This window comes from Pelophylax lessonae (genome assembly GCF_965119305.1).
Source record: "Pelophylax lessonae genome assembly, chromosome: 5".
NCBI lineage: Eukaryota > Metazoa > Chordata > Amphibia > Anura > Ranidae > Pelophylax > Pelophylax lessonae.
In genome coordinates, this window is record NC_138772.1 from 74,122,562 (window position 1) to 74,135,062 (window position 12,501).

A 12,501-nucleotide genomic window follows, 5' to 3' on the forward strand; every position below is an offset into this window, starting at 1 on the left:
ATTCCCTGCAATCAGCAGCAATAGACCCCCAACAACAATAGCCCCCCAGCAACAATAAATCCTCCCCTGCAACAATAGACCCCCCCAACAATAGCCCCCCAGAAACAATAGTTCCCCCAAGCAACAATAAATCCTCCACTGCAAAAATAGCCCCACCCACAACAAAATGCCCGCCAGCAACAATTGATTCACTCCAGCAACAATAGATCCCCCATCAGCCAGCATCAATAGGCCCTTCAGCTCACCCCACTGGCCCCAGCATCCCTTTGCTATTGCATACATTCAGACTGGAGGTTCCGGAACTGCGTTCCCCCTGAAAAAAAGCCCTGTATATATATATATATATATATATATATATATATATATATATATATATACAGGGCTATAGTAGGCACACCTATAGAAGTATATTCACAACTAATTACATTAGCCTGGCATGTACAAGTGTGTGTGTGTGTGTGTGTGTGTGTGTGTGTGTGTGTGTGTGTGTGTGTGTGTGTGTGTGTGTGTGTGTACTGAAAGCGGAGTTCCACCCAAGTGTGGAACTTCCACTCATCTGTTTCCTCCCCTCCTCTGGTGCCACATTTGGCACCTTTCAGGGGGGAGGGGGGGGGGGGGGGAACAGGCAACTGTTTTTCAAACCTACCCTTCCCCACTTCCGGAAAACAAATGCCGTGGTGCCGTCCCTTCGCAAGTTCGCCCCCCCTCCTTGTTCCTCCACCACTTGGCCAATTAGAGTGCAGCACGCTTCGCGCATGCGCAGTAGGGAACCAGCTGTCAAACCCTGAATGGTGGCAGCACCCGAGAGCCGATACGAAAATCGGCTGCGGGTGCAGACATTGCGGGAACCCTGGACAGGTAAGTTCTAATATTTAAAAGTCAGCAGCTACAGTATTAGTAGCTGCTGACTTTTATTTTTTTTTTCCTGGGGGGGGCGGAACTCCTCTTTAATAGATTAGGTGGGAGTAATTCTCTTCTCATCTCGACCTCACCTATTCTCATCTCGACCTTCCTGGTAGATATTACTAGGTTAGTCTTCCTATTTCTTGGCTGAGAACCTTTGTTTCACAGCACACCTCACCAATCACATCACCTCCCACCTCCCCCTCTTATCTATATGCACCTGGTGACTTGACCTGTTTATATACACTGATCAGCCATAACATTATGACCACCCGCCTTATATTAAGTATGGCCCCCTTTTGCTAAAACAGCCCTGATTCATTGAGGCATGAACACCAAAGTAACATCCACATGAGTGGCAGGACCCAAGGTTTCCCAACAGAACATTGCCCAAAGCATCACATTGCCTCTGCCGACTTTCCTTCTTATACTGCATCCTGGTGCCATCTCTTCCCCAGGTAAGTGACGCACACTCACCCAGCCATCCACATGATGTAAAAGAAAACATGATTCATCAGACCAGGCCACCTTCTTCCATTGCTTCGTAGTCCAGTTCTGATGTTCATGTGACCATTGTAGAAGCTTTTGGCTGTGGACACGGGTCACCATGGGCTTCACAGCCCCAAACGCAAAGAAAACTGCGAGGCCCATTTTTTTTTGTTTTCACCACATCAACTTCATGGACAACATGTTCACTTGCTGCCTAATATATCCCACCAATTTTCAGATGTCATTGTAACGAGATATCCCCTTTACCGATCACAATTTTATGGCTAACCGGTGTATATCATCACTATATTTCTATGTAGTGTCTTCCCTCATGGAATGTATTTTTCCCCTACTTCCAGAGTTATTATCGCCCACCTTCATGAGACAGCTGGGACATTTTAGGGACTGACTTGGCGCCGACCCCCCCACCCCCTCCACAACTCCCGGGGAAGACAGTAGGGACCATTGGGCAATTCCCGTATTTTTGCTGCGTTCGTACCCACTTTTGTGAGGTTTATGCAATAGGAATATTCAATTAAAATTAAATATTTTGTCTCAACTGGATCTTCATACTTTGCGTATCAAATGCGGCTACTGTTGGGTTTTGTTTTTTTTTTATCTTCTAACAGCCTGGTCTCTGTTTTCAGATATTTAAACATATTTCTCCTAAGAAAAGTGCTGTCGCGAAACGCGTCCAGAATCAATTTATAGCCATCTGTTCCCTGGATCACCAGTGATGTCATGATTTAAGTAACTATAATTCCCTATATGTATCTACTTGAAAAACATGTCCTAAAACCTTTTAATGTGACTGTAAAAATGTTTTTAGATTTTGTATCCGAATAATAAACTACCGTATACCTTTTTTTTTTATAAAATATGATTTGTGTCCCCTGAAGTCCCGTGGGCACCTTTGAACTGTATTTTTGCCATAGTTAATAGTTTTCTCTGTCACAAACCTACCTAAAAAATGTTTTTTGCTTTTCCACAACACTTTCCACTTCCTTTACAGGAAAATAAATATGTCTACACACACAATCTCAGAGATAAATGAATGCTGAAATTGCTGATAACCGCCCTCTAAAAATATACTCAATGTAACTTCAGAACTGCTGATCTCCCATCTCAAAAGGACACAGATAATGCTCACAATTTTTTTCAAAAGTCCAGAAATGAGAACAGATTGCTTTACACAGTGACATGAGTTTTCAAAAAGAATTTGGCTGATTGCAAAATCCAGAAATTCTTTAACTACTTCAGACCCAGAAGGTTTAACCCCCCCCCCCCCCAGCACTGCATTAATTCAACTAACAATTACGTGGTTGTGCAACCCTGTACCCAAAGAAAATGTATGTTCTCCCCTGTCCCCACTTCCATCGGACCTCGCTTTCTCTCCCTCTGCTATCAGGCCAATTAGCGAGCGCTTTGCACATGTGCAGTAGGGACCCGCAAGGCTTCACTGCCGGGTTCCCTTACCAGTAATGGTGGCGGCAGCACCTGACAGCCGATGGAAACATCGGCTGCGGTGCAAACATCGCTGGATTCTAGGACAGGCAAGTGTCCTAATATTAAAAGTCAACAGCTAAAGTATGTGTAGCTGTTGACTTTTAAATTTTAGAGGGGGGGGCGCAGAACTCCACTTTAACTACAGTTAAGATGCCGGCGCCTGAAGACCAGCAAAGAACCGGGAGTGATGAGGACATCGCTGGATCCTGGGGCAGGTGAGTGGTTGTTTTTTTAAAAGTTTTGTTTACATGGTGAAAAGCCTCTAAGTCTGGGACATGTGTTAATGGTTTCAGTTATATGGCTGAAAGTGTGAATTGTTGTCCAATCACATGGGTAGAGAGATAAAAACAGCATTGTGTATGTGGGTGACCTATGGTATTAAAGGGCCCAAATCCTGCTTGGCAACGGTTCCTCCAGTTTTACATCTGTGTCTATGGCTATTTTCACACTGCTTCGTTGCAAAAACGCGGTAAAAAAGCATATGTGTTTTGCCGCATTTCTGCCATGTTTTTACTACGTTTCCAGTGCATTTTGCACCTGTGAAAAAAGGACATAGGACTCCAAAAACGCAAACCACAGGTGCATTTTTTACTCTATTTTTTTATCCGTTTTCCATTCATTTCAATAGAAAGGTGCATATTTTTACCACACCAAACATATCAAAAATACAGCAAGCAGGACTTTAAAAATGCAACTGACCAGTGTAAAAAACTACATAGGATTAATTGGTCATGCATCGGTCTTCAGCTTTTGGTAAGGCAAAAGCAGAAGAAAAACTGATCAGTGTAAAAGGAACCTTTATAAAGTGCATGAGCAGAAAGCAAGAAAAGCAAGCAAGAAACTTAAGTTTTCCTACCTGAAAATCTTGATCATCAATTCCAAACCTCTCTCTCAGATTACGGAAGACCATGGGGCAGTATTCTTTAAATTTAAAGTGACTGGGCATGTTTTCTCTGAAAAACAAAAGCAACAGATATCAGACTGAGCATGTAAAGCCAACCCCACTCAATACCTTACTGAAGATCACCAGAGGTCATTCTGAACAATTCCTGAATTCCTTATCTGCATGCACTATAATGTTTATTTAGGACAACTCTGGGACTAAAGCCTAGTACACACGGGCCAAATGTCGGGCAGCATCGGCCGCATCAATAGAGATCAGCTGATATTCAGACGGTGTGTACTGGAGTCGGCCCAGCTTATGTCAAAGGTGCATGACCGAAAAGGTCTGCCAATTGGCACCTGGTCAGACTGGAGTGTTTAGGCGGGGGGCGCGTCCCCCTATCAGAACACAATAGTACAGCAGAGGAGATCGCTGTACTAATGTTGAACAGTTAGTACAGCTGTTCCTCCTGAGCGGTCACTTCTTTTTCTGTTCAGCCCTGCTGGGTTGAATGAAAAGAAAAAAACACTAGTATGTACGAGGCTTAAGGCAGCCCATAGACGGTGCAAGTTTCTTTCCTGCAAACACGACTTGCAGGAAAGAAATTCACACGATTCCCCCATCAACGCAGACAGTGCTGACAGGGGAATCCCTCCTGCCGAGACATTGTATTATCCTGGCAGGGAAGGGGCGGTGGGGGAAGCCTCTATCGATAATCGCAAGTAAATGTGGCAGGCTGGTTGTACCCAAGTTGATCGATTACATTCAGCTTGCCCACACGCGGTTCAAATCTCGGCTGGTTCTTGCTGAACCAGCGGAGATTTGAACCATCTATGGCCAACCGAAGAATGCCTGGAAGATACAGGTAAAATGCATTATGACAACGTGTTACTTACTTGTTAAACAGGTGATTGTCCACCTTGATTTTCGAATAAGCTTTGAAGTCATCAGGCATTAACATAATAGGTATTTGGACATGACTGAGTTCATTGATCTGCAATAAAAGAAAAATACATGTTAGATCTGGAGGAAAACATACAACTTTGCATCAGTCGAATGTTTAGAACTAGGGCTTCTTAAAAAACTTTGACCCACAGTAATGCACATTTGCAAATGCAGCCTTCCTGCGATTATATGCAAGATTTCAAGTGAAGGTTCCGGCTATTAGATGCAAGAGACAGCCCCTCTGAAAGCAATGGGAGGCTGATGCCTCCTCCCGTGTCCAGGGCCAATCACTTGCATGTGATCACTGCATAGGAATTTACATGTTAATGGATGCATTTAGCTGCGGGAGCTGACAGGCTTCCATTGTTTTCAATGGGGCTACCTCCTGCAGCCAATTGCTTGAACTCCCACTGGTTTTCCCATATAATCACAGGCTAGGTGCATTAACAAGTGTGAAAGCCCCCTTATACTGATGTGCAGGTGGCCAGTTAGTCAGCATAGCAGAGTTCCCTGGGTTTTAGCGGTCCCAGGGCACTCTACAAGAAAGGGAAATGGACTTGTACGAAGTTAGAGAATCCCGCTATCCATAGTGTATTAAACCTTCAAGAGACAACAGAGACCTGGTTTTCATCACCATTCCTTGTGATAAAGCATGCACCACAATGTAATTTATTGCAACACCATTATTGTGAACAGGCCCTAAATCAAATAGCTAGAATAGTCACAATCAACTGGGATTGTTCTATGATGTTGAAGATGTTTCACCACTCATCCAAGGATCTTCCTCAGTTCAAAAGCGAGCCTGGAATACACACAGCATTTCTATCCACATGAATAACTCACCAAACCCTAATTCAATTCTCAGTATCAAAGCAGATGAGGATTGTTAAAGAACACGACTAGAGGTGTAAAAATGTGTGAAATCACTCCTGATTGGATTATGTAGGAGAAAAACTGCACCAGTAGAATTTTAAATGAAAATTCATACAAAAATTATTTGGAAAATTTCCATCCTGACCCTTTAAATTTTCTCATCACAGTGGTCGAAAAGGATGTCGATTTGACCCCACTGATGATGAGAAAAACGAATGATCTCACAATGACAAATGCTGAACAAAATTCTACTAGCATATTTACCCCTGTGGCTACAGATGCTGGGGTACGTTCCTGATGCCCACTTGAACTGAGGAAGTCCATTTGACGAGAGTCAAGTGCAAGTGCAAGTGAATGAGGCCAATTCCTACTAGCTATACCAGGTCTTGGATAAATGAAAAAAAACTTTACAGACAATCACATGTAAAGCAAAAATTGGTACCTTTAGCTATTTGCACCACATGTGTATATATGGAAATAGTTGCAGTGTATACTTAAATTAAAAATCATGTATTCATTTTCCCTTTGTATTTCGATTAGGTCTAGCCTACTCCTATTACTCCGAACAATCTTGAAGTTTGTAAACTTAAGCCCGTACACACGTACCGCATGTCGGCCGAACGATCGGCCGTATTTTGTCCGGTGCTGTCCTGTCGGCTGAAAAGTGCAAAAGACTGCACATGAATTTTGTCGGCCAACAACAGCCGACTGCAGAAGTGATGTCATGTGATGGTTAACTTTCCGTGTGTTTTTTCTTTTCTGAGGATGCCCAGTCTTGCAAATCTGCTGTTTGTCGGCCGAATTCTGTACTGACTGGCGAACAATCCGGCCGTTCTGGTGACGGCCAACAAAAATTTTAATGCTTGCACGACAGATTCTGTTCGGCCGAAAAGTCGCTGTCGGTTGTCGGAAGTATCATACTAACAAGCCGACAATCGGCCGATCGTTCGGCAGCCGAATATTTACGGCCGACAATCGGTACGTGTGTACGGGGCTTTACTTTGTGAAGATCCCCACACATTTACTTCCTTGAATTCTGTGACCAGTAGTTACTATGCCCCATGAGTAGACACTGCTGTGTCACACATTTTACAGAGCCTGCCTTCTGATTTACAGAGGTGCTGAGAGGAGGAATTTTCAGGTGGTTTCTAACCGCCTAGGTGGTAATAAAGAGGACCTCAACAGATCAGAGGGGTATTTTATTGCATGAGACAGTTAATCTTACCATGCACATTACAATCCGACCAAACAATCAACTTTAGTTTTACCAAAACTATGTAATATGAGGACCTACCTAAACTTTACAACCAATCTGTCTTTAATCACACAGGTTAGTTTGTAGATCTAAAGGAGTCGAATTGTGTTGTGTGTGATGAGCTTTAGATGCATTTGCCACTGTCAACACAGGGCTTTTATAGAGGTGGCTTCCAACACAAAGGCAATTTCCTAAGCATGGACAGATATCTCCCCTTCGGTCAATATTGGCAGTATATTTGGCACCCTATAGCTATCCACAGCTTGTTCACCAAACCAAATTACCAAATTCCCCTTTTTGGATTGGCAGACAAGTGTTTGGTCTGAGGATAGCTATAGGGTGGCAGATATCCCTCAAAATGGTTCATGTGGAAAGATAATTTGTTAGTCATAAAATTCAAACCAATCCACATGAATATCCTGCAGCTACAGGCGTGCGCAAGGGGTGTGCCAGGAATCACTACACACGGTGCAGATTCCCCCACTGCCTGGGCTCTGGGCTTTTCATTTTGGATAGAGCAAGGAAGGGTTATAACCCCTGTAAGGTTTGTTTTTGCCATATGTGGCCCAGATTTCCCTTCACTTCCTGTCTCATAGCCAAAACAGGAAGGGAGAGGAAATCCCTGCAAAGTGAGTAAATCCCTGGTTGCCATCAAGGTCTCCAGAACTAGTGTCCCCATTGGAAGATATCCCCTCTCTCACTGTTCTGGGGACAACCCAAAATTAGGGATTTTTTTTTTTACGTTCACTTTCAGCGATAAGGCCTCATGCACACTGGACATTTTTGCAGCTGTTATTGGCTTCAGGAGTTGTTTCTGCAGCCAGTCAACTCCCCCGCATGTTATCCTATGTGTCCATGCACACATAGGCTGTTATAAGCGTTTTTTGGCAGGGGTGTTTTCTGACTGGAAAAAAAACCCCAGAACTAGTGGAGTTTTTCAGCTGTAAAACTAATAAAATGCTAAAAAAAAAAAAAAAACACTGAAAATTGTGTCTATTCGGCGTTTATCAGCATTTTTGACCCATGAACTTTTGTGGGGGTGTAGTTTTGATAAAAAAAGCAATCTAAAAAAGTTAAACGCTTAAAAAAAACACTAATGCAAAAATGCTGCAAAACGCATGTATTTAAGGCTTCATTCTAAAGCTAAAGCTACTGGCGCTTTTAGAACGTCCAGTGTGCATGAAGCAAATAGGACAAATAGGGTGAATCTCCCTAATGTGGGCACAGACAGCGATAAAAACCTAACAGGTGTTCTAATCTCCTTTCACTCTAGCCAAAAAAAGATGTTTTGCCTTTAATTATACTTTAAAACCTCTAATTTCAGATGCAAACATTCCAAGTCTCACTCTTATTGCTGCATCTTCGCTAAACAAAAGCTGATCAGTGTAGAGGAAGACTCATGAACACCCTAAATGGACATAGTAGGTGTGGAGACAAGCCAGTAGGTGATTCAATATTATATTGTTCTGAATACGAAAATGCATGAGGTCCCACTGACGCATCTTTCTGAACTTCCATGGTCAAACCACCTGCCTAACAGATAGCAGAATGTGCACATTCCTAAGCCACAGCTCCCGCTCCAGCTGGACTTCCTGGTCATCCTTCTACAGCAAAGATAAACAGGATACAATGGAAGAGCGAGGCAGAGAAAATAGAGTCCCTGGACTTTCTCAATATCCTGGAAGCGAGCCCATGGCAGCAGCTTCCAGTGAATTCTGTAACAGGATACAATGAAACTGCGTTATAATCAACAAGGGAGAAGGGTCTGTGCTGCTCAGAGTGACCAACCAGATCTCAGCTCACATTTTATGAGCGACGGTAGATAACGGAGCTAGAGACAACACCGGTGGCCCTAAGGCTGCATTTACAGCTTCAGGTGTTTGACTTCAGACGACTTTAGGAGATGTGAACCCTCTCCATAGATAATCATTTTTTTTTTTTTTTTCTCCTCCAGTGTTTTGGAGCTTCAAGCTACAAAACGATGGGGGTGTACATGGGACTTATAGAAACATAGAAACATAGTATGTGTCGGCAGATAAGAACCATTTGGCCCATCTAGTCTGCCCAATATATCTGAATCCTATGAATAGTCCCTGGCCCTATCTTATATGAAGGATAGCCTTATGCCTATCCCATGCATGTTTAAACTCCTTCACTGTATTTGCAGCTACCACTTCTGCAGGAAGGTTATTCCATGCATCCACTACTCTCTCAGTAAAGTAATTCTTCCTCATATTACTTTTAAACCTTTGCCCCTCTAATTTAAAACTGTGTCCTCTTGTGGTAGTTTTTCTTCTTTTAAATATGCTCTCCTCCTTTACCGAGTTGATTCCCTTTATGTATTTAAAAGTTTCTATCATATCCCCTCTGTCTCTTCTTTCTTCCAAGCTATACATGTTAAGGTCCTTTAACCTCTCCTGGTAAGTTTTTTCCTGCAATCCATGTACTAGTTTAGTAGCTCTTCTCTGGACTCTCTCTAGAGTATCTATATCCTTCTGGAGATATGGCCTCCAGTACTGCGCACAATACTCCAAGTGAGGTCTCACCAGTGTTCTGTACAGCGGCATAAGCACTTCTCTCTTTCTACTGCTTATACCTCTCCCTATCAATCCAAGCATTCTGCTGGCATTTCGTGCTGCTCTATTACATTGTCTTCCCACCTTTAAGTCTTCTGAAATAATTATTCCTAAATCCCTTTCCTCAGATACTGAGGTCAGGACTGTGTCAAATATTCTATATTCTGCCCTTGGGTTTTTACGTCCCAGGTGCATTATCTTGCACTTATCCACATTAAATTTCAGTTGCCAGAGTTCTGACCATTCTTCTAGTTTTCCTAAATCCTTTTCCATTTGGCGTTTCCCTCCAGGAACATCAACCCTGTTACATATCTTTGTGTCATCAGCAAAAAGACAAACCTTACCATCGAGGCCTTTTGCAATATCACTTATGAAGATATTAAACAAAATTGGTCCCAGTACAGATCCCTGAGGTACCCCACTGGTAACATGACCTTGTTCTGAATGTTCTCCATTGACTACAACCCTCTGTTGTCTGTCACTCAGCCACTGCCTAATCCACTCAACAATATGGGAGTCCATGCTCAATGACTGCAGTTTATTGATAAGTCTATGTGGGACAGTGTCAAAAGCCTTACTAAAATCTAGATATGCAATGTCTACTGCACCTCCACCGTCTATTATTTTAGTCACCCAGTCAAAAAAATCTATAAGATTTGTTTGACATGATCTCCCTGAAGTAAACCCATGTTGTTTTTCATCTTGCAATCCATGGGATTTAAGATGTTCCACAATCCTATCCTTTAATCCTTAAAGTGTGTGGACCTTAAAGCGGAGTTCCACCCTAAAATGAGATTTCCGTCCATCTTCTTGCTTCGGGTCACCTGAAAAACAAATGGATAATCGCAATTTTTTTTTTTTTTTTTACTTACCTTGTTTAGAAGATAATATACTTACCTTACTTCCTCCCCTCAGCGGCCACGGCGAGTCATCACTTCCTGGCTTGCAATGATTCCTGGGAGCTAAACGTCATCGCTCCCAGGAATCACTGCGCCTGCACCGGCCCAGACGTCAGTTCCAGTTCAGGCGCCGTCATACCTTGCTAAACAGCTTCTGGGCTTCAGTGCAATTTTCTGAGATACTGAATTTTGGGTTTTCACTAGCTGTAAGCCATAATCATCAAAATTAAAAGAAAGAAAAGCTATAAATGTATCACTCTGTGTGTAACACATTTATATAAAAATAGGAGTTTCACTTTTTGAATTGAATTACTGAAATGAACTTAACTCATAGAACACCCTATACGGGAGGAGTCGCAGCTTTGACTCCTTCACTTGCGAGTTTTAATTCCAGCCTGAGCTATTGTATTCTGTAATCAAAAATTTTCTGTGTAAATCATAAAGCCTCCTTTTCTCTTTATGTAAAAACAGCTGAGGACTTTTTTATGTGTGACTAGTCTCAGACAGTACCTCACATTCACAAGGGGGGGGTGTGACTGATCTGACAAGCATTCACAACAATGAAGTCATGCTGGGGTCCATCCATAGCAATGCCAACTTCCGGTCAATGTTATAAGCCTTTTTATCCCATGCAAAGACTTGCCAGGATGCTGGAGGACATTCTCTTTTCTTCCTGGAAAGAGAAACATTCCCTTCAAAACCTCTGATCAACTTATTCACTGAAATGGGAAGGAAAAGTTGCACCGGGTTGTGAAATCTCAAAGACCTCTGCAAAATCCTTCAGCAAGCTACATGGGGAGAAATAGAAGGCCTGACTTTGCTGACCACCTTCTTAAATAAATATTTGTCTGGCTCTCTTTGGCTTTAACACTTCATAAATTACTGACTTGAAGAAGACATACAGATTAGAACGTTGAACTGAGGTAAGAACTCCTGATTATGGCCAATACATCATCAATATAAGTGGTTTTCAGTACAGGTTCACTTTAAAAGGGAATCTGTTAGCATAGATATAGGGTAGATGCCGCTGCTACAGGTTGCATGGTTGTCATTTTGACTTTGGCTTTACTTCTTAGTGAGTCCCCAATCTCATTCCAGACAAGATCCTAAATTAGAAAATCAGGACTCTAACAGCCTACAATGTAATGGACTACACAACCAGTGGGCCCCATGAAGCCCCTTGATGTAGCCCACGACCTCCTGCTCTGGAATGGCGGGTCAACAAGCCCAGATCGTGGGTTGCTGACCCATCATTCCAGAGCATCAAAGTGTATGGAGCTGTCACCAGGGAGCAGGAGCCACGTAAATCGATAATACCTCTATAGCATCAGCTCCTGTCCCAGGCAAAGTACATTGGTATCACTCTACCTGGGACGGGAACCCTTCTAACAGCCAGTGATGCCAGCAGAAACTGATAGATAAAAGTCAGAGTTAACAATGGGCATATATCAGGGCTTTTTTTCTCCGGGAATAGGTGCAGGTACTCCCCTCTTCTGAGTCACCCCTTGTCTCCACCCCCTACCTACCTCCAAGCGCTGTCCTTTGGTTCCACCCACTACCCACCTCCCAGTACCCCCCTTCTTAGAGAATACAGAACCAAGTATATCATTTGTTAATGATAACTAGAAAAGCAGTAAAACAGATTCCCTGGAATCAGCAACAATAGACCCCCCCAACAATAGATACCCCCAGCAACAATAAATCCTCCCCTGCAACAATCACCCCCCCTCCCCCCCAATAAATCCTCCCCTGCAACAATAGACCCCCCCAACAGCAATAGCCCCCCAGCAACAAAAGATTCACCCCAGCAACAATGGATCCCCCAGCAGCCAGCATCAATAGGCTATTCAGCTCACCCCACTGACCCCAGCACCCCTTTGCCATTGCATACATTCAGACTGGAGGTGCCAGAACTGCGTTCCCCCTGAAAAAAATCTGTGCATATTATGTATTAAACATCATAGTTTTGCAATGGGCATATATGAGGAAAATAAAAATAAAGAGTATTAGGCTGCTTTTACACTGATTTGCAGGTGCAGCACAGTGTACCTGCGGATTTCATGTGGATTAGCTGCACTAAGCCATAGACTTCTATTATATCCTGCGGGTTTAGTGTGCTTTCTGAAAGAGCACCACACCTGCAAGTTATAATAGAAGTCTATGGTAAAGCGC

At 43.0% G+C, this 12,501-nt stretch overlaps 1 protein-coding gene across 1 annotated transcript in view; it reads right to left on the reverse strand.

The window, feature by feature from the left end:
- The window catches only part of LOC309555875 (phosphatidylinositol 5-phosphate 4-kinase type-2 alpha), a 256,610-nt gene that overhangs the window by 77,418 nt on the left and 166,691 nt on the right, over positions 1-12,501 (reverse strand). Inside the window, exons 4-5 of the mRNA XM_082258043.1 lie at positions 4,678-4,775; positions 3,755-3,851 (exon numbers count right to left, since the gene is read on the reverse strand). Of these exons, the coding sequence (XP_082114169.1) occupies positions 3,755-3,851; positions 4,678-4,775 (195 nt within the window). The remainder of the gene's footprint in view (positions 1-3,754; positions 3,852-4,677; positions 4,776-12,501) is intronic.